The 24,030-nt window shown below is 35.4% G+C and overlaps 2 protein-coding genes across 2 annotated transcripts; both read left to right on the forward strand.

Moving 5' to 3' along the window:
• Positions 1–65: 65 nt before the first annotated feature.
• On the forward strand, positions 66–4,068 carry LOC120473031 (tripartite motif-containing protein 16-like protein). The gene is given in 7 exon segments (XM_089128218.1): positions 66–1,201; positions 1,538–1,633; positions 1,740–1,973; positions 2,650–2,809; positions 3,189–3,236; positions 3,475–3,986; positions 3,988–4,068. Coding segments are annotated over 7 exon segments (1,644 nt in total). The 5' UTR covers positions 66–631; the 3' UTR covers positions 4,012–4,068.
• A 607-nt stretch (positions 4,069–4,675) lies between these two features.
• LOC120473037 (E3 ubiquitin-protein ligase TRIM16-like) lies at positions 4,676–23,799 on the forward strand. The gene is made up of 6 exons (XM_089128219.1): positions 4,676–5,500; positions 6,008–6,103; positions 21,552–21,785; positions 22,261–22,420; positions 22,800–22,847; positions 23,086–23,799. The coding sequence occupies exons 1-6, from the start codon at positions 4,922–4,924 to the stop codon at positions 23,604–23,606; spliced, it is 1,638 nt and encodes a 545-aa protein (XP_088984345.1). The 5' UTR covers positions 4,676–4,921; the 3' UTR covers positions 23,607–23,799.
• The last annotated feature ends 231 nt before the right edge of the window (positions 23,800–24,030 follow it).

The following is a 24,030-nucleotide window of genomic DNA, read 5'->3' on the forward strand; positions in this document are numbered from 1 at the left end:
AAGCATTCACACACCAGAGACGTTAGTGAGATTTGTAGTTAGTCATCAAGCTCTTGTGTTTGTTGATCTTAGGAAGAGTATGATGTAAAATTGTGTTAGATCAGAGGCTTTCAAACCGGGAGTGACATGATCTGCGGAAAAGTCTTTAAAAAAGCACTCAAATGATAATTTGCCATATCCAATCCACCTAACCTGCAAACATTTAGAGATTATATGACTTATTTATAAATGGTATCACAACATATTTATAAATGGAAAAAAATCGTGTAAGTTGAGTGATTTACACCATTCTCTACAGATCGCTCACTGATCTCTATACTAGTATAGATAACACATAGATCAGTATTTTCACCCCTACAAACTCGTGTATCATCTAGAATTTAGTTTCTCATTAATAAATATGACTTTGCTCTGTTATTCACGAGCTCGAAATTCGTAATTAAATTTTTTTATGACTACATGAAGTTGAGCATGAATGAGGAAGTAAGCTGCATTACACACACGCCTGTTTTACACACGTCACTCACACACAGAATCAGGAAACTACTTCAACTCCTCAGTTCAGAGAAACAGAAACTGAAGTGTTGTTGAGCTGTTGTGTGTTTGTGTCTCTCTGTATTCACGCTGTAAAATGGCAGAAGCCAGATTTTCTCAAGATGAGTTCACGTGTCCAGTGTGTCTGGATCTCCTGAAGGATCCAGTGGCCATTCCCTGCGGACACAGTTACTGTAAGATCTGTATTTCTGGCTGCTGGGATCAGGAGGATGAGAAGAGAGTCTACAGTTGCCCTCAGTGCAGACAGACCTTCAGTCCAAGACCTGCTTTAGGGAAAAACACCATGCTAGCTGAAGTGGTGGAGAAACTGAAGAAGACTAAACTTCCTGCGGACTGTTACGCTGGAGCTGGAGACGTGGAGTGTGACGTCTGTACTGGAAGAAAACACAAAGCCGTCAAGTCCTGTCTGGTGTGTCAGGAGTCTTACTGTCAAACTCATTTAGACCGTCATGAGGAATATCACTCTCGTAAACCACACAAAGTGATTGATGCCACTGGACGACTGCAGGACATGATCTGCCGCAAACATGATAAAGAGCTAGAAATATTCTGTATCACTGATCAAGAATTACTCTGTGTGTGGTGTAAGGAGTATGAACATAAAAACCACAACACTGTATCAACTGCAGCGAGGACAGAGAAACAGGTATGAACTGAGAGAGATTGATCACACAAATGAAAGTACTGTCTTCATTTACTTATGTTGTCCAAAACCGGTTTGAAGAAGATATTTTGAAGAATGTCTCATGATCTATTTTAGCCTAAACATTGAAAGTACAAAAGTGTCAAGCTCTAAAAAGGAGACAAAGTTAAAAGTAATTTAATCAACTCCATTGGTTTAAAAAAGTAGTGCGCTTAATGGTATTGAATGCGGACCTGTAGTGTACTTCAGATCTTTAACCACTCCATCAATTCTGGATTTATGTGACTTTAACTTTCTTTTGTGGTAGTAGTTTGATGTCATTATTGGTGTGTCCTCCAGAAACAGCTGAAGGAGACGCAGATGAAGATCCGTCAGAGAATCCAGCAGAGACAGAAAGATCTTCATCAGCTGAGAGAGGATGTGGAGTCTCATAAGGTGAGTCTGGAGAAGAAGAGAAGTGTGACACGTCTCAGTTTGGACTCACTGAACACTGTGTGATTGTGTGTGTGTGTGTGTGTGTGTGTGTGTGTGTGTGTAACAGCGCTTTGCACACACAGCAGTGGAGGACAGTGAGAAGATCTTCACTGAGATCATCCGCTCCATTGAGAGAAGCCGCTCTGAGGCGACACAGCGGATCAGAGATCAGGAAAAGACTGCAGTGAGTCGAGCTGAAGAACGACTGGAGCGACTGGAGCAGGAGATCAATGATCTGAAGAAGAGAGACGCTGAGCTGGAGCAGCTTTCACACACACAAGATCACATCCAGTTCCTGCAGGTAACAGAGATCTAGAAGAACTGGATCATAGTGGACTTGAGCAAGAGACTCACAGAGAAACATTTCAGGAGAGCAGAATGAGACCAACTTAAGCAGAGCGACAAAAACACGCTAAAGTTCAGATATTTGCATTTATAATTCATATGCAATCAAGTTTTTGAAAATATTTGCACTTATGGACCATTTCACAAGATGTAAACAACACTGGTCCAGAAGCACTTCCTGTTTCAGTTTTTTAACACTACATAAAAGCTGGGATAAAATACAACCAACAGAACATTTAAAACTGAATCAAAAAGTTCAACAAACATCTTTAAGATGTTTTCTTTACATGTGAAATAAAGAAAACCGTTACAAACTGAAACAGGAAGTGCTTCTGGACCAGTGTTGTTTACATCTTTTGAAATGGTCTATATATTTAAAGTATATTATATCTGTTATAAGAACGGTACTCTTTTTAAAAGTGAACTTTCTTTTTCACAAGGAGTGTAAGTGACAAATACTGGAGTTCAATGTTATAATGAACATGGGAAGAAAGTTTGTGATTGTGTGAAAGTGCTGGACTGAAGCGAGTCACTGAAGAGAAGTCGAGTCTACAAGAGCCGACAGATCTGATATAGTGAAGGTGATTGGCTGAAGTGTGGAGATGATGAGTTTTGATTTCTGTTTTCTGTAGAGTTTCCAGTCTCTCTCAGCTCCTCCTGAATCTACAGACGAACTCGACGTTTCCTTCGGTTCTCTCTCCTCTTTTGATGGCGTGAGAGAATCTGTCCGTCAGCTGAGAGACAAACTGGAGGATTTCTGGAAAGAGGAGATCAAGAAGATCTCAGACGGAGGTAAAGTCCTGCTCCTCCTTTATAAAGACGTGTGGAGAATGATCCCAAATCTGAACATGCAACAGTTTCTGAAATATTCCTATGATTTATAAAACATCCATACGCACAAATAATTTTCTTAAATGAATCCCACTTTATAAATCACAGTTCATCTTTAATTCAAGTGCAACAACTCTACAGAACAGCCACAAACATCCCCTGATGGTTTAGAAGTAATATATACATATTTAATGTAGAATTGAAATTTAGGATTGAATCTGATACGAGTGTTTTATAAATGAACAATCTGGAGATGAATCTGTTCTCAGAAATGAGTTCTCCGTCATCTAATATCAGATTAGAAATGGATCCATCATTTCTCTTCTGTTTATTTCCACAGTCACTTTCACCAACATGAATCCCAAGACCAGGAACGACTTCCTACAATGTAAGTCACTAAGAAACAAGCAGAAAAACTCACTGAATGTGTTCATGTTCTTCCTGTAGAAGGAGAAATAAATCATGATAAAAGAGTTTAATAATTAAATGAGGATTTGCACAGGATATCTGATCAGCTGTAATGAAACACTGATGATACATTGAACATTGAGTCATGAAGAGTTCAGAGACATTAAAAGATCAGACAGATTCATAATTCCTGATTCTGATGTGTTTCTCTCCATCAGATTCTCATCAGCTCTCTCTGGATCTGAACACAGTGAATAAACGCCTCCTTCTGTCTGAGAAGAACAGAGTTATTACTGACACTTTCCCACAGCTTCAGTCGTATCCTGATCATCCAGACAGATTTGATCGGTGGTATCAGGTGTTGTGTAGAGAGAGTGTGTGTGGACGCTGTTACTGGGAGATTGAGTGGAGTGGAGATGGTGTGTTTATATCAGTGTCATATAAGAGCATCAGCAGGAAGGGATCGGGTAATGAGTGTGTGTTTGGATATAATGATCGGTCCTGGAGTTTGTTCTGCTCTTCCTCCAGAAACTCATTCATACACAATAACATAGAGTCTGTTCTTCCTGTAAAGTCCATCAGCAGAAGAGTAGGAGTGTATGTGGATCACAGTGCAGGAACTCTGTCCTTCTACAGCGTCTCTGACACAATGAGCCTCATCCACACAGTCCAGACCACATTCACTCAGCCGCTCTATCCTGGGTTTAATGTTTGGTCTGGATCATCAGTGAAACTGTGTTGATGTTTCAGAATAGACTGAGAGATTTTACCCATAATACTTTGAGCCGCATGATAAATCAGTAACAGTGAGATGTTTCAGAGTCTCTTATTTTCTCTTACATTTTCACATGATATTAAATATTGTAAAATTTTAATATTAATATTGTAATATTGATCAAATTTTGTAAACCTCAAGATGTGAGTAAACAAGATGCAACAATGTTAGAATTGCATCATACTATCTTATTGGACTAATAAGTGAACTGAAAATGATTGAATAATTGTTGAGAATCACTTTTATCAAGCCTTTCAAAGCATTCACACACCAGAGAGGTTAGTGAGATTGGTAGTTAGTCATCAAGATCTTGTGTTTGTTGATCTCAGGAACAGAATGATGTAAAATTGTGTTAGACCAGAAGCTTTTAAACCGGGAGTGACATGATCTGTGGGAAAGTCTTTAAAAAAGCACTCAAATGGTAATTTGGCTTATCCAATCCACCTAACCTGCAAACATTTAGAGATTATATGACTTATTTATAAATGGTATCACAACATATTTATAAATGGAAACAAATCATGGAAGTTGAGTGATTTACACCATTCTCTACAGATCGCTCACTGATCTCTATACAAGTATAGATAACACATAGATCAGTATTTTCACCCCTACAAACTCGTGTATCATCTAGAATTTAGTTTCTCATTAATAAATATGACTTTGCTCTGTTATTCATGAGCTCGGAATTCGTAATTACATTTTTGTATGACTCCACATGAAGTTGAGCATGAATGAGGAAGTAAGCTGCATTACACACACGCCTGTTTTACACACGTCACTCACACACAGAATCAGGAAACTACTTCAACTCCTCAGTTCAGGGAAACAGAAACTGAAGTGTTGTTGAGCTGTTGTGTGTTTGTGTCTCTCTGTATTCACGCAGTAAAATGGCTGAAGCCAGAATTTCAGTGGATCAGAATGAGTTTGTGTGTCCGGTGTGTCTGGATCTCCTGAAGGATCCAGTGACTATCCTCTGCGGACACAGTTACTGTAAGATCTGTATTTCTGGCTGCTGGGATCAGGAGGATGAGAAGAGAGTCTACAGCTGCCCTCAGTGCAGACAGACCTTCAGTCCAAGACCTGCTTTAGCTAAAAACACCATGCTAGCTGAAGTGGTGGAGAAACTGAAGAAGACTAAACTTCCTGCGGACTGTTACGCTGGAGCTGGAGACGTGGAGTGTGACGTCTGTACTGGAAGAAAACACAAAGCCGTCAAGTCCTGTCTGGTGTGTCAGGAGTCTTACTGTCAAACTCATTTAGACCGTCATGAGGAATATCACTCTCGTAAACCACACAAAGTGATTGATGCCACTGGACGACTGCAGGACATGATCTGCCGCAAACATGATAAAGAGCTAGAAATATTCTGTATCACTGATCAAGAATTACTCTGTGTGTGGTGTAAGGAGTATGAACATAAAAACCACAACACTGAATCAACTGCAGCGCAGAGGACAGAGAAACAGGTATGAGCTGAGAGAGATTGATCACGCAGAAATGAAAGTGCTGTCTTTATTTACTCATGTTGTCCCAAACCGGTTTGAAGAAGATATTTTGAAGAATGTCTCATCTATTTAAGCCTAAACATTGAAAGTACAAAAGTGTCAAGCTCCAAAAAGGAGACAAAGTTAAAAGTAATTTAAACAACTCCATTGGTTTAAAAAGTAGTGTGCTTAATGGTATTGAATGCGCACCTGTAGTGTACTTCAGATCTTAAAACACATTTTAAAGTCAACATTTGAATAAATTTAACCTGTAATACATTTTCATTTAATTGTAAATATTATGCAGTGTCTGAAAACATTACGTTCAGTTCACACTTATGTTGTTCTTTTAAATTATTATTTGTACAAGTATAAAGTGTAATTTTTTTCTCAACTAGGAGCCTATATTTTATTTCACAAATCAAATCAAAGATCAACTCATGTATATGAAGCTTAAATTAAATATGTCATTATTGGTGTGTCCTCCAGAAACAGCTGAAGGAGACGCAGATGAAGATCCGTCAGAGAATCCAGCAGAGACAGAAAGATCTTCATCAGCTGAGAGAGGATGTGGAGTCTCATAAGGTGAGTCTGGAGAAGAAGAGAAGTGTGACACGTCTCAGTTTGGACTCACTGAACACACTGTGTGATTGTGTGTGTGTGTGTGTGTGTGTGTGTGTGTGTGTGTGTGTGTGTGTGTGTGTGTGTGTGTGTGTGTGTGTGTGTGTGTGTGTGTGTGTGTGTGTGTGTGTGTGTGTGTGTGTGTGTGTGTGTGTGTGTGTGTGTGTGTGTACTTGTCTACCTATCTAAGAGGGGACTTTGGTGTCGTTACACACTCACTAACAGGGGACCGCCGAGGGAAGTGGGGACATTTTTCAAGTCCCCTGTTAGCTATGCCTTAAAACATGTTAAAATCAACTAAAAAACGCTCTGGTGAATTTTTTTAACTTTTGACCAAGTGGGGACTAACACATGTGTGTGTGTTTAAGCCCATACTCAGCAGCGCTCCTGTAGGCTGGAGCAGGAACTGCAGTGGCCCATTAACACACGTCGTTCACACTTCTCTATTGTCTGAATGGCTGGCTGTCCCAAAGCCTCTGAGACTGTAGAGCTGCTTAGTTAAGGTACTTTCAGTAAATTTAATAACCCCACGCTAGTAATCATTAGTTAAGCAATAGTAAATGCTTAACTAATGAAAATACAATTATTAAAACACATTATAGATATGCTTTTAAAACAATATTAAAGAATTTATAGCTTTATAGCTGTCTTTATAAATTGCTGATTATTGGTTTAATAGCATATCTATAATGTGTTTTAATCATTTTAATTCCATGCTTTATTAATGAACAATTTATGATTTCTAAATGAAGTATAGCATTATAAACCATAATAATAAACCAATATAAAGTTATTTAGGAGTTGTCAGTGGTTTATAAGATCACTTAGAAAGTGAGTAAATGATTAATAAACTATTTCAATGTGCATTCATGTATCTTATTATTCAGACATATAGTAATAGTTACTTAGTGTGTAAATACATTTTTAACATGTATTTCTACTGTAATCCAAGGTTAATTCAGGTAGTTATCAACCATTTAGTAGTGGTCAGTTTACTATTTTGTGAGCTCATCTAAAGTGAGGACCTGTTATGCCTTGTAACGCATTTATAAAAGAGATTTCAAAGGCTCAGTTAAATATTTGTATGTTCTTTTATGTTCAAAGTGTTGTGTTTGTTTCCTTTTTCTGTTTAGAAGAGAACTGAGCCTTTAAATCTAATTTATGAATGCTTTACAAGATATAACTATTCCTCACTTTAGATGAGCTGCCAAAAAAAGTTAACTGACCACTACTAAATGCTTAACTTCTTGCATTTACTACATTTAAATACACTTAAGTGATCTCATGAATCACTGACAACTCCTAAATAACTGGTTTGTAAATAATGTTATTCTTCATTAGGAAATTATAAATTGATCATTAATAAAGTATGAAAATACAATGATTAAACACAATATTATGCTTCTAAATAAAGAATAAAGCATTTACACAAGAATAGAGCATTTATAGCTGTATTTATAAACTTCTTATTAATGTCTATTAATGCTTTATAAATTACAGATAAACTATTTACTAATGATTAACTAATGATTAATAGCATGCAGTTATTATGAAGTGCCCAGCGGCAACAGTTCGAAAGCAGAGGCGAGAAGACGCCTCTTATCATTCATAATATTATTTTTTTCTTATTTAACGCTCTCTCTTCATAGATACTGTCTATGCTTGGTTATAGCAATCTCTAACAATTTACTTGCCATTGTTACTTTTCTTAATAATTTTGTCTGTACCTCAGTAGCAATTCCATACTAACAAATAATACAGAATATCATAACACTTTCGATGAAATTCCTATAAAACATCAGAAGCTTTATGTTGTGGACAATACAGGAAAGTTATTGCTTTAAAAAATTAATTCTCTGTTGTGGCTTTATACTTACAGTATATGATTGGTCCACATATCCCATTTAAGCTTATTGCCTACTGATAAGTTGTATTTGACAAATATACAAATAGTTGTATTTGACTATATTTTACATTTTACAAGCAGTTTTGACTGATATGTGTGCACTGTAAAACAATTATTGTTGGTTTAACTTAAAAAATGAAGTTACCTGGTTGCCTTGAAACTTTACGTTCATTGAAATTGAAAAATTGACTTAATACAATGAAGGAGATTGATTTTATAATCAGAAACTCAAAATATTATGTTATCTGAACCACATACATTATCTAAGTTGATTTGACAGAAGAAACAACGTTATGATAACAAATCATGATTTTTTTTTTTTACAGTGTATATTACTTTAGTTTGAAAATTACTTCAATTATCTTTTTAACAGTTAACTGGTTTCAATCTTATTTATGGAACAGAAAGTTTTTGTTCAGGATAGGTCATTTCTTCTGTTCTGTCGCTCACCTCCACAGGGATCGATCTCGGCGCCCTCCCTTTACTCGTTCTACATGCTACCATTGGGTTCTATATTTTAATAAGACATGGTGTTTCCTTCCATTCTTATGCTGAAGACACCAAAATATATACACCTATTGAGAGAAATGATCCGTCTGCTTCCATTTCTCTTTTATTATGCTAAGATGAGGTTACATCTTTGCTTGCAAAAAAATTGTGTCTTTAAATGAACACAAAACTGCAACAAAAAAGCAACCTGTAATAGCAGCTGCAAATGGGGCCTTATTTATCACTCAGAAAGAATTAGCATTAAACACATTTACACAAACTCTAGACACAGAAGGATCATATGTTCCCCACATCACACCAGGATATTTCACTCAAAATTGTGAAATATTTCACTCATTAAGTGTTTGATTTACTCATTCAACTGATGTTCAAAACAACTGTGTAGTTACAGTGCTGCAAAAAAATGCAGACATGTTTCTTTATAAAATAGCAGACACAATACCACTGATATTGAAAAAAAAAGATCTAAATCAACTTCTAGGTTTGGGTGAAGTGAGAGGGTCACAAAGACAGAACTAAAAACCTAATTTGTCAAATAAACTCTAAAAATAAAAGATATTCAAGACTGTGGTATAAATAATTGGATGATCTGACCATAACTCATACTATCCTTGATTTTCTAACTTAGGACATTTCCTTTGTGTGTGATTACACCCACACTAATTAACATATCAATGCAGGATGGCTTGAAGGTGTCTAGGTGAAGTGGCCTGAGTGCTTACAAATACAGCTACCAATGTTCAAGTATCTGTGCAACTTCTCAAATAAACTACAATAAACTAGAGAAAACGTTGGGATTTACCCTTCCAAATTTATTTTGTAATGTTTTCTTTTGTAAAAATGTATTTAAAAAATAAATAAATACAAGAATTAGACTATCTACTGTTAACTGCAGTACAGTACAGTAATACCATTTTGAAATATAATCTGAATTAAAAACAAAACAAAAAAACCAATTATATTTAACTAAACACCTCCACAAGTGTTTGTGTTAGTCTCAGTTTAATCACCAATTTAATCTATACAAAAGGGGAAAATTAGGAATAATTTTGTGCAGTATTGTAAACATGGATAATGTAACAAACTGCAGTTAACAGTAGATAGTCTAATTCTTGTATTTATTTATTTTTTAAATACATTTTTACAAAAGAAAACATTACAAAATAAATTTGGAAGGGTAAATCCCAGCATTTTCTCTAGTTTATTGTAGTTTATTTGAGAAGTTGCACAGATACTTGAACATTGGTAGCTGTATTTGTAAGCGCTCAGGCCACTTCACCTAGACACCTTCCAGCCATGCTGCATTGATATGTTAATTAGTGTGGGGGAGGGCGATGTAATCACACACAAAGGAAATGTCCTAAGTTAGAAAATCAAGGATAGTATGAGTTATGGTCAGATCATCCAATTATTTATACCACAGTCTTGAATATCTTTTATTTTTAGAGTTTATTTGACAAATTAGGTTTTTAGTTCTGTCTCTGTGACCCTCTTACTTCACCCAAACCTAGAAGTTGATTTAGATCTTTTTTTTTCAATATCAGTGGTATTGTGTCTGCTATTTTATAAAGAAACATGTCTGCATTTTTTTGCAGCACGGTAACTACACAGTTGTTTTGAACATCAGTTGAATGAGTAAATCAAACACTTAATGAGTGAAATATTTCACAATTTTGAGTGAAATGTCCTGGTGTGATGTGGGGAACATATGATCCTTCTGTGTCTAGAGTTTGTGTAAATGTGTTTAATACTAATTCTTTCTGAGTGATAAATAAGGCCCCATTTGCAGCTGCTATTACAGGTTGCTTTTTTGTTGTTGTTTTTCTTTTTAGAGTTGTATTAATGCATTCAGTGACTACATCTTCCAAACTACATATTTCACTTCGACACAACACTGCTAAAACTCTGAACATAATACAACATTGAACAACTTCTCAAAACTCTTCACTCAGTGATCACACGATCAGTCTTGGGTAAACTAAGATCTTTCGATTTACATGAATTGATTTCTGGCAAACAAAACTTGATTTACTGTACAGGCACATGCTTACATATTATTTCCAAGACTGTTATTTAAGTTCAAAACTTATCAACACAAAAATGAATAAGATATTTCTACCGTATTTCACACTGAAACATATTCTGAATCTAAAAAAAAAAAACTGAAAAATTAAGAAGTAACTAAACACATACACAAGTCTTAGTCTTTCATGTAAACATGAACCATGTAAAATGCTTGACATTCTGTCCCCCTCACTTTTGAAATGATTGCTACGCCCCTGATTCCACATCCCCCCACACTCATTTACATTTCAATGCAGGATGGCTTTTTGAAGGTGTTTTAGGTAAACTGGTCTGAGCGCTTACAAATACAGCTACCAATGTTCAAGTATCTGTGCAACTTCTCAAATAAAAACTAGATGCAGTTGATAAACTAGATGCAGTTACGGAAGATATTTATCACGTTTTGAAGGCCCATCTAAAAGCACACTTAATCCCGCATAGATCTGAATGCAGAGAAGCTCCTCAAAGCGATGCTGGTGGTCTTAAAATTATCAGTGGGGAAAACTATCACCTCAGTTTTGTGTTCATTTAAAGACACAATTTTTTTGCAAGCCAAGATGTAACCTCATCTTAGCATAATAAAAGAGAAATGGAAGCAGACGGATCATTTCTCTCAATAGGTGTATATACGTATATTGTGGTGTCTTCAGCATAAGAATGGAAGGCAACACCATGTCTTATTAAAATATAGAACCCAATGGTAGCATGTAGAACGAGTAAAGGGAGGGCGCCGAGATCGATCCCTGTGGAGGTGAGCGACAGAACAGAAGAAATGACCTATCCTGAACAAAAACTTTCTGTTCCATAAATAAGATTGAAACCAGTTAACAGTTAAAAAGATAATTGAAGTAATTTTCAAACTAAAGCAGTGTTCATTTTGACAACAAATTTTGATTTAGTTTTAGTCTTTTGACTAAAATGCCATTTAGTTTGTCATATTTTAGTCATCTGAATTGTTTTAGTCTAGTTTTAGTCAACGAAATTCAATATGATTTTAGCAGCCTGGTCTCATTGTTAATACGTAGGTATTTTAAGTTTTTTGCAAAGATAGAAAACATACTTTTTTGTACGTTTGGATAGATGCTGAAATGTATAATATATACGTATTTGCAACATTTAAAAGTAACATTATTATGTTTTTACAGCTACAAAACGTTAAGTATTTACGTATATTCTATGTCATAAAGATATCTGTATATATCCCTTTTTACCATTTTATGTAAGATCCCGTAACCCTAATCCCAAACCTAAACATAACTACACTGTAAACGATTTCTGTTGTTTTCACAGGATTATACAGTTTTTGTCAACAGTTTCTTACTGTATAATCTATGTACAGTAAGTTACAGTAGAATTTAGTTGTTTTCACAGTATTATTTTGTTTTTTCAACAATTATGTACTGTGCACACAGTTGACAGTATGTTACTGTAGAATTTCAATGCATTCTGGAAAAATTATCAGTTACTGTTAATCTAAATACAGCAGTGCAAACTGACCGCGAAAAACTCGACACACAGTTCCACGGGTAAAATTGCTAGACCTCTAATGTTATTATTCTTACATTAAAAAAAAAGAAATGTAGCACTGGGCCAGTGACCATTAACAGCCTTAATTCAGTGTGCATGAGAGCGCATTTGAATTTTGAAAGAGTTTGTCGTGTCAGTGGTGCCGCTGTCTTTTCTGCCGACAAGGAACTTCTTCATCTGGTAAGTAATAATTATTATGGATTCTTGCTATAACTTTAAAGTTATATAGAATAGCTGACCACAATTTCTGTATTCAATTTAATCTATTCTAGACATTTTACTATAAGATGTACAATTTGACACTCTTCAATGTAACCTAGGGACATGTTACTGTCAATTTAAATACATAAGTACGAAATGACTGCGAAAAATAACCACAACAAGCTGCCATTTTATGAAGAACTCTTCAGTTCCCTTATTCCCTCTGTGAGAGCGTGCAGGCTGTGCATCGCGCCGCTGTCGTCTGCAATGTTTTCGCCATAGCCTACATATGATATATCTGGTTAGTAATTTTATATTTTATGCAAACCATATCAGTTACTTACATTAACGGATTAAGGTTAGAACTGGCCGCGGCATGAACTATATGAAGTTACTTGATTAAATGTGATTTTATTAACATGTATATCATATATAGCCTCTTATAAGGTCAAAATGGTCTAATCAGTTTTGTTATTTACCACGTTATGTCGGTGGAAACGCCTGCACGTTCATTATTTTATAACTTTATAGGGTTGGGAATTGAAAATCGATAAATGTATCCTTAAATCTGATATCCAAGGTTAGGATTCGGATTAGCCTATTGTTATAAAATTAAAGTTTCGATTCCTCTTATTGATTTTTTCACGCTTATTTTTGTGTAAATCCTGACCTGGCAATCTGCTATTTAAGTTAACGTTAATGTTTACCTCAGTGACAGTCTCTACCGCAGCGCCCAAAAAGTGCAGTTTTGTCCAAATACAAAGCTATGTGTGACATTTACAGTATTGTCTGATATCGTAATTGTTTTTATAACTATGTGTAAACTGACATGTAACGTTACTTATTTGAAGGGAAAGACGCCCTGTCAAGCTTCTTTTGTCATACGATGTAACTTAGTATCACACAAGCAAGATTGACGTTTTCACGTGACCGTAAATGAATTGATTTTAAACAGTCCAACAAACAAGATAATATTAAGTGAATTACACTTTAGACATCATTTTGTCTGTTTTTGCTGTTTAGCTAAAAAAAAACAACAACAACAAAAACGCTTTTACTGTAAAAACGTCTCGTCTGTTCTCCTTTTCCACAGGTGTGAGCTGTGCATATTAAGAAGACCCCATCCATCTTGACGACCGATGAATTGTAAATCTAATCTAATTTAATTATTCTATTTATCCAACTACTACTACTATACCTTGGCCAAATACTGACCCACTGAGAACATTTTAAACAGATTATTTGCTATCTGTGAATTTTGAACAGATAATTGCCTATCTGCAAGTTGTTAAGAATTGTTCTGGTTCAGTTGCATAAAAGCTTGGATAGAGAACTTCTTATTGCAAATGTTAGAACATTAAGTCTGCATATAAATGATTATTAATACCGTAATGCAAGTTTTTCATGGCACATGTGCATGATGATATTGTTTTGTGTTTAGATTTTTTTAAAGGACACTGGATAACACACTCTAAAAAATGCTGGGTTGTTTTAACCCAACTTTGGGCCAAATATGGACAAACCCAGCCGTTGGGTTAAATTTTTACATTGCATTTTTAAGCCAACATTTGGTTTTGTCCATATTCTACCCAAAAATTGGGTTAAAACAACCCAGCATTTTTTTAGAGTGCAACTTGTCATTTTGTAATACTCATCTGGATTGGTGGTTTACTCGTCAAAGCTAGTTTATACATTTCTCCCAGCCCTGCAAATCTGGTCATCTAGTTATAAAGGAGCCCAAAACCCTTTAAAATCAGCAACAGACCAGTCTGACCAGTTAGACAGTCTATCTCAAACCAATAGACTATCTAGTTTAAGCCCCCCCCCCCTTTCTAATAGATTGATCAGATAGCGCCCCTTTAATCTTTTCTATTTTACCTGTTCATAATCATTTTTGCATGAATTGAAACGCATGATTGTTCATGATTTTCATGCATGATTTAAATTGTATTATATTACATTATTATTATTCATGTATTTAATTTTATTCATGTATTTAAATGTATATATGTAAATGTAATGTGTTTGAAAATACACAATAAACCTTGAGCAGTTAAAGCTTCAATTGTTCTTTTTTCTATTTCCTATAGTGCTACTGTGCAACCTGTAGAATATGTAGAAAATCCATAGAAATATTATTTTAACTGTTAAATAATACTCTATTTCTACGGATTTTCTACATATTCTACAGGTTACACAGTAGCACCAAATAAATACAATAACATTTCATAACTGTATAATACTATACAGTATTATTAAAAATTAACAGTGTAATACTGTACTTTAATATGGTAAGAAATTACAGTAAAATAATGTTATTTGATTTTACAGTATGCTTAACAGTACTGTAGTTAGTGTTAAAGTAATTTTATTGTTGAATGAAATACAGCAAGTACTGGATAATTGTTGCCAATAAGTTACTGTTAATTTGACAAGACATTTTTTTACAGTGTATTTTATACAGAATATAAAAAAGGATAAAACATAATGGACAGATGTGTTGGGAAATGGCAGTTCTATTAACAATATGGCATTAAAATATATTTTGAGCCACCAATCCTACTCCTACCCCTAAACCTACCCCTAACAATTCGTTAAAACTACGTAAACTAACGTTACAATGGGCTATATGCACGCATAAGTTCCGCATTTGACATAAGGATGCTCGTCCATTTCCGGTTGTGTAGATTAAAGCAGAGGAAAACCGGAGAAAACGGGATTATGGCAGAGTCTTCAATATTTACTGTCCTCCCGTCTTTGAAACGAAACGTACATACGTTTAGATGTAATTTTATATATAGTTATGTTTATTTAATATAATTTTAAAAAGAAGCATAAACACAACGAGGGGTGTCTGTTTTATCTGTTTTTGTGACTAACGTTTCATTAGTATAACCATGGAGTATAAAATTCAATATAAATTCTCGGTATTGCATTGGACTCAACGATCGCCGGAAGTTATCGAGCATCCCTAATGCTTCACCGGAAATAACGCCGTGCATAGAGCCCATTATGAAGAAAAACGTGACTAACAGAAAAGTATAATCACAATAATATATTTATGGGCTCTATGCACGGCGGTATTTCCGGTGAAGCATTAGGGATGCTCGATAACTTCCGCCGATCATAGAGTCCAATGCAATAGCAAGAATTTATATTGAATTTTATACTCCATGGTTATACTAATGAAACGTTAGTCACAAAAACAGATAAAACAGACACCCCTCGTTGTGTTTATGCTTCTTTTTAAAATTATATCAAATAAACATAACTGTATATAAAATTACATCTAAACGTATGTACATTTCGTTTCAAAGACGGGAGGACAGTAAATATTGAAGACTCTGCCATAATCCCGTTTTCTCCGGTTTTCCTCCGCTTTAATCTACACAACCGGAAATAGACGAGCATCCTTGCGTCAAATGCGGAACTTATGCGTGCATATAGCCCATTGCGAAAATGTCAAAACCGCTACCAAAAGCCGTTCACATGAAGATGCTTTGCAGTCGCAGTCCTCTCTGGCAACATTGTAATAGTTTTGTATGAAGTACAGAGCAGAATTTAAATTAATAATCAATGAAAATGTTCATCCGGCTTCAGTTCGCAGCTTCGCACTATTTCAAAAGAACTAAACCAACCGTCACAGTCCTTCATGTCTCAATCTGTGATGAGGCAGGGAAGAGCCAATGACCATTTGATATCTCTGCCGTAAAACACGACGTATCGCTTCTCAAGGGCGCGATTTTTGAATTTGAATTCATCACCAGCGCGGGATTTGACGTGTACGGTTGCTGCTGAGAATGGAGGCGAAGATCACGACTGGATAAAAGGTTGAATTAGGATTTTTTTCTTGTAAACAATGTAGGCTATGGATTCTAAAGATTTTGATTACATCAAACTAATAAAATTGATGTCTTTTGTGAATTTATGTTTTGTTTTATAGGAGAAAACACTTTCTGTGCCTCACGGCAAATAAACTATATTACAAAATGGTTAAACGAGTAAAGTTAAAGAATGTATTTTTAAGGTTTTATGGTGTATTGTTTAACACCATGCAGGCGAAACGAGCAAAATGTTAATATTTATGAGTATTATATCAATAAATGAGACTGAAAACGTAATGAATAAGACAGTTGAATGCAATAGAGTCAAAACATAATGCTACGATTTTAATATGCATAAATTGTGATATGTACAAATGTGTACATCGGTGGATTTGTTCAAACGTAAATAAATTACGTTTTTGTGCTGTCAATAACGTAAATATTTTACATTTTAGTTCTGTAAATACGTCAGTATTATACGTTTCTGCGCATATAAAACGTAATTATATGTACGTATGATAGAACTACACTTTACGTACAAATGCATACGTATTCTCATGAGATCACATTGGATTTTAGTCGACTAAAATATAATGGGTTTAGTTAAATTGTAATGCGTTAATTTAGAATTTAGAATAGAATAAAATGTACAAACCCATACACTCCCGAAGAAAACATCTATTAACCTATTAATATAAATGATTTAAAAGTCTGAACATGCAATACAGATACGGATTTAACTACTGTGATTTAAAAAATATCTTAAAATTAAATAAAAACCACTTTTCCTAAAGTACAACACAGCCTTTTCAATGGATGATATACAGTATGCATTCTTTATAACCATGCATACATCCTTCTTTATTCTTTCAAGCAGAAATATTCTTTGTGTAAATTAAATATAATTAATCCTTATTATACTAAAGCTATTAACAAACTGTGATTGCTTTTCTCTTTTTCTTTGGTTGCTTGATCAATATTAAGGACACAGACCACATTATGTTTGATGCCACTTTCACTTTAAGACGTCGGATTATTTCCAATGACATGCAGATCCAATCGCACTGATGCACATCCGATACACTCACAACTGTTTAAGACATAACCGACATAATTTACATGAATACTGTCCAAAGCGGACATTTAAAGCACTCGATAACCTTGCCCCTTCATATTTATTGGACCTTCTTAATATCTATATTCGATCTCGGACTTTAAGATCGTCTTCCTCGCTCACTCTTGTTCTCCCTAGAACCCGCACTACTTCTATGGGGTCCCGGGCTTTTAGTTTTGCAGCTCCTTATTTATGGAACCTGCTGCCACAGGATGTGCGAAACAGTGAAAGTATTCATGTTTTTAAATCTTGCCTTAAGACCCATCTTTTCCGGCAGGCTTTTATGTTTTATGTGATTTTTATATATATATATATATATATATATATATATATATATATGTGTGTGTGTGTGTGTGTATTAGGGCTGGGCAAAAAAATAGATTTTTCGATTAATCGGTTTTTAAAATGTGGCCGATTCAAAATCGATTCTCAACGGCCTCGAATCGATTTTTTCCGTATAAAGGGCTCGCGGACGCGGTGCGGCGTCTTTTCGTCTCACTGCACTAGGCAAGCACTAAGCGCTGCAGCTGTCGATACACACTCGCGTTTAGGAGTCGGGACACGACGAAATATTCACTTGCACAATCGGGCCAGCATTGCATCGTAACCTATGATGGTAACTAACGTTTATAATTTTCACGTCTTTTTAAGTTTTAGTTTAAACATTCAAGCGATATTAAACCATCCCGTGCTCGCGCACTCTCAGAGATGTCTTTCACTGCGTGCACATACAGTAAAGCCAATCCGCCTCAAACAGCTCGCCTGAAACAAACGTTTTATCCCTGGATTATATCGCTTTAACAGTTAAAAACACGCGACATAATGTCAAAACTCTGGTATTGGTGAGTAACCTCGTAAAGACAGTCTAATGTCTTAAATAAGCATTAAACGCGTGTGACAGACAGACAGTACAAATGAGACAGGGATCCGTTCTTAAAGTGAACGCAGCCATATGTGTCTGTCATTAATTCTGTTGAATTAAAACAATAGAATATAGCATTAATTCTAAGCAATCAGAATTAATAGCCTTTGTATTTAATTCAGTCTTGGACTAAAAAGACTATCCAGTGTTATTTTACATTGGATTACTTTATTCAGTTTCTGTAGTATTTCTGACATACCAAAAAAACTCTTTATTCTATTCTATTTATTTGCTACTTTTTTCAGTTTAATTCGAAGATTGAAATCAAGCTTCCATGTGTTACTTAAACTCTTAACAAAAAAACAAAACAAAAAAAAAAAACATTTAGGTAAGATCAACGTAAAAAAAAATGTCTAAATATTTTTATTTTTATTTATCTATATCTATCTCAAACATAAAATAACATAATCCTGTTTGATCAAGCTGTGTGACTGTTCTGACTTTTTTTGCATATTGCATCAAAATCCTGTCTTTTCTTTGTCTGCATTTAGTGTATCTAAAATAAAAAGAGTTTTATATACAGGTTTGTGGCTCTTAAAAAACTTTTGCTGGTAATTTACTCACCCCCATGTCATCCAAGATGTCCATATTTTTCTTTCCTCAGTCGAAAAGAAATTAAGGTTTTTGATGAAAACATTCCAGGATTTTTCTCCATATAATGGACTTACATGGGAACCAGACGGTCCAAGGTCGAAAAGACAGTTAATAACAGTTTCAGATGCAGCAGACGATGAATAAGGGTCTTATCATGCGAAACGATCGGTTATTTCAAAACTTATTCCAAAAATGTAACTTTTCTAAGGACAAATGCTAGCCTAGCTCTATTCTGTGAGGCGCGTTTGTAACGTCACGTAATACGTAATTACGTTCAAAAGGTCACGGGCGACGTAGCCGGAAGTACAGAATCAAAATCGTCCGACATCGCTGTTTTACCTTTTAATTACTTTTTTGTAAACAGCGTTTGAGTTAGTTTGCACGTTCAACCTATGCGTTCAACTTGTAAACACTGACTCTGTACTTACGGCTACGTCGCCGTGACCTTTTGAATGTAATCCTGCTGCCGCCACAGAGTGCCATTTAGTTTTATATAAAGTTTAAATTATTTTGTTGTCTCAAATCGTTGATAATGTATACTGACTTTGCCCTATGCTGCAATAAATTTAGTTTTGCATTCATTTACATAAATCAGCTGCTTGAATGACAATTGCTGATGTAATTGGGTTTTCATGTGAGATTCTCAATTCATTCAGTTAACTGATGCTCTGAGGTAGTTTTCAGACTGCAGACTCAGCAACGATTGTATTTAATTGTACAGTACAATTATAACATAGAACAAACATCTTCATTTCATGTCATTAAACATAACAATATTGCTGGCCATACACTGATGAGAAAGTGAGTCCGGTGTGCGATACTTGGAGTTGTCCTAGACGTGGCGCAGCGCTGCGCTTCTCATTCGGTGTGCGACCCCCTTTACGGATGTGTATTTCACTGCCACTTCAATTCACTGTTCACACACACACACAAAGTCCCCACTTGGTTGGATAGATATCATTCAGAAAGTTCCCTCTTGGCTAGTGTGCAGCGACACTGCTGTGTTAATACATGTATATGTTAGTAATATAGACATGTGTGTGCAATGGCACATAACTATGGCAAGTAAATTGTTAGGGACTGCATAACAAAGCATAGAAAGTATATATGAAGAGAGAGCGTTAAATAAGAAAAATAGTATATATATATACATAATGTATATAATAGATATATAATTTAACTGTAATGAAGACATATTTCACTGCCAGTTCACACACACAAAGTCCCCACTTGGTTGGATAGATATCGTTCAGAATGTCCCCTCTTCGCCAGTGTGGAGCGACACTGTTGTTAGTAATATAGAAATGTATAGTTTTAGATCGGTAAGATTGTTTATGTTTTTTAAGAAGTCTCTTCTGCTCACCAAGGCTGCAATTATTTGATAAAAAAAAACAGTAATATTGTGAAATATTATTACAATTTAAAACAGCGTTTTTCTATGTGAATATATATATATATATATATATATATATATATATATATAATGTATATAATAGATATATAATGTAAGCGTAATTAAGAAAGATTTCACTGCCAGTTCACACACACACAAAGTCCCCACTTGGTTGGATAGATATCGTTCAGAATGTCCCCTCTTTGCCAGTGTACAGCGACACTGCTGTTAGTAATATAGAAATATATAGTTTTAGATCGGTAAGATTGTTTATGTTTTTAAAAGAAGTCTCTTCTGCTCACCAAGGCTGAAATTATTTGATAAAAAAAACAGTAATATTGTGAAATATTATTACAATTTAAAACAGCGTTTTTCTATGTGAATATATATATATATATATATATATATATATATATATAATGTATATAATAGATATATAATGTAAGCGTAATTAAGAAAGATTTCACTGCCAGTTCACACACACACAAAGTCCCCACTTGGTTGGATAGATATCGTTCAGAATGTCCCCTCTTCGCCAGTGTGGAGCGACACTGCTGTTAGTAATATAGAAATGTATAGTTTTAGATCGGTAAGATTGTTTATGTTTTTTAAGAAGTCTCTTCTGCTCACCAAGGCTGCAATTATTTGATAAAAAAAAAAACAGTAATATTGTGAAATATTATTACAATTTAAAACAGCGTTTTTCTATGTGAATATATATATATATATATATATATATATATATATAATGTATATAATAGATATATAATGTAAGCGGAATTAAGAAAGATTTCACTGCCAGTTCACACACACACAAAGTCCCCACTTGGTTGGATAGATATCATTCAGAATGTCCCCTCTTCGCCAGTGTACAGCGACACTGCTGTGTAGCAATATAGACATGTATATGTTTGAGCATTATATAATGACACACCCACACACACACACATATATGTGTATAAGTATGTATAAGTTACAAAATGAAGACAAGATTTCACTGCCAGTTCACTTCACTGTTCACACAGACATACAGTTCAATTGCAGGCTATATGAGTCCCCTGTTGGTAAGGTAGACATCGGCCAGAGTTTCAGGTCCCCACTTGGCATGTTTTTTTAAAAATAAAAAAATGCATATTTAAAGTTATATTATGAAAAAAGACCTTAAAAGAGAATTTTGTACGTCATTTTTGTTTCTTCAAAATGACCAGAAACACTAGTCCCCTCTTGGCCAGTGTAGAGTGATAGTCCCCTTTTAGTAATATAGACGTGTATGTGTGTGTGTGTGTGTGTGTGTGTGTGTGTGTGATTGTGTGTGTGTGTGTGTGTGTGTGTGTGTGTGTGTGTGTGTGTGTAACAGCGCTCTGCACACACAGCAGTGGAGGACAGTGAGAAGATCTTCACTGAGATCATCCGCTCCATTGAGAGAAGCCGCTCTGAGGCGACACAGCGGATCAGAGATCAGGAAAAGACTGCAGTGAGTCGAGCTGAAGAACGACTGGAGCGACTGGAGCAGGAGATCAATGATCTGAAGAAGAGAGACGCTGAGCTGGAGCAGCTTTCACACACACAAGATCACATTCAGTTCCTGCAGGTAACAGAGATCTAGAAGAACTGGATCATAGTGGACTTGAGCAAGAGACTCACAGAGAAACATTTCAGGAGAGCAGAATGAGACCAACTTAAACAGAGCAACAAAAACACTCTAAAGTTCAGATATTTGCATTTAATATAAAATGAAACTATTACACATTCAGTTAATTGAAAAAAACCATGCAATCAAGTTTCTGAAAATATTTGTGCTTATATATTTAAAGTATATTATATGTACAGTACTCTTTTTAAAAGTGAAATTTCTTTTTCAACAAGGAGTGTAAGTGACAAATACTGGAGTTTGTAAGATTAACGTTATAATGAACATGAGAAGAAAGTTTCTGATTGTGTGAAAGTGCTGGACTGAAGCGAGTCACTGAAGAGAAGTCGAGTCTACAAGAGCCGACAGATCTGATATAGTGAAGGTGATTGGCTGAAGTGTGGAGATGATGAGTTTTGATTTCTGTTTTCTGTAGAGTTTCCAGTCTCTCTCAGCTCCTCCTGAATCTACAGACGAACTCGACGTTTCCTTCGGTTCTCTCTCCTCTTTTGATGGCGTGAGAGAATCTGTCCGTCAGCTGAGAGACAAACTGGAGGATTTCTGGAAAGAGGAGATCAAGAAGATCTCAGACGGAGGTAAAGTCCTGCTCCTCCTTTATAAAGACGTGTGGAGAATGATCCCAAATCTGAACATGCAACAGTTTCTGAAATATTCCTATGATTTATAAAACATCCATACGCACAAATAATTTTCCTAAATGAATCCCACTTTATAAATCACAGTTCATCTTTAATTAGAGTGCATCAACTCTACAGAACAGCCACAAACATCCCTTGATGGTTTAGAAGTAATATATACATATTTAATGTAGAATTGAAATTTAGGATTGAATCTGATTCGAGTGTTTTATAAATGAGGAATCTGGAGATTAATCTGTTCTCAGAAATGAGTTCTCCATCATCTAATATCAGATTAGAAATGGATCCGTCATTTCTCTTCTGTTTATTTCCACAGTCACATTCACCAACATGAATCCCAAGACCAGGAACGACTTCCTACAATGTAAGTCACTAAGAAACAAGCAGAAAAACTCACTGAATGTGTTCATGTTCTTCCTGTAGAAGGAGAAATTAATCATGATAAAAGAGTTTAATAATTAAATGAGGATTTGCACAGGATATCTGATCAGCTGTAATGAAACACTGATGATACATTGAACATTGAGTCATGAAGAGTTCAGAGACATTAAAAGATCAGACAGATTCATAATTCCTGATTCTGATGTGTTTCTCTTCATCAGATTCTCATCAGCTCTCTCTGGATCTGAACACAGTGAATAAACACCTCCTTCTGTCTGAGAAGAACAGAGTTATTACTGACACTGACAGACTCCAGCCGTATCCTGATCATCCAGACAGATTTGATCAGTGGTCTCAGGTGTTGTGTAGAGAGAGTGTGTGTGGACGCTGTTACTGGGAGATTGAGTGGAGTGGGGATGGTGTGTATATATCAGTGTCATATAAGAGCATCAGCAGGAAGGGATCGGGTGATGAGTGTCTGTTTGGACGTAATGATCAGTCCTGGAGATTGGACTGCTCTTCCTCCAGAAACTCATTCTCGCACAATAAGATAGAGTCTGTTCTCCCTGTAAAGTCCATCAGCAGAAGAGTAGGAGTGTATGTGGATCACAGTTCAGGAACTCTGTCCTTCTACAGCATCTCTGACACAATGAGCCTCATCCACACAGTCCAGACCACATTCACTCAGCTGCTCTATCCTGGGTTTAATGTTTGGTCTGGATCATCAGTGAAACTGTGTTGATGTTTCAGAATAGACTGAGAGATTTTACCCATAATACTTTGAGCCGCATGATAAATCTGTAACAGTGAGATGTTTCAGTCTCTTATTTTCTCTTACATTTTCACATGATTTTTGTAAACCTCAAGATGCGAGTAAACAAGATGCAACAATGGTAGAATCGCATTATCTACAATCTTAAATGAATTGAAAATGATTGAATAATTGTTGAGTATCATTACACACCTTTATCAAGCCTTTCAAAGCATTTACACACCAGAGATGTTAGTGAGATTGGTAGTTAGTCATCAAGCTCTTGTGTTTGTTGATCTCAGGAACAGAATGATGTAAAATTGTGTTAGACCAGAGGCTTTCAAACCGGGAGTGACATGATCTGTGGAAAAGTCTTTAAAAAAAAACACTCAAATGATAATTTAGCATATCCAAT

The sequence above is a fragment of the Pimephales promelas genome, chromosome 3, assembly GCF_988280905.1.
Source record: "Pimephales promelas chromosome 3, fPimPro1.hap1.1, whole genome shotgun sequence".
Classification (NCBI taxonomy): Eukaryota; Metazoa; Chordata; class Actinopteri; order Cypriniformes; family Leuciscidae; genus Pimephales; species Pimephales promelas.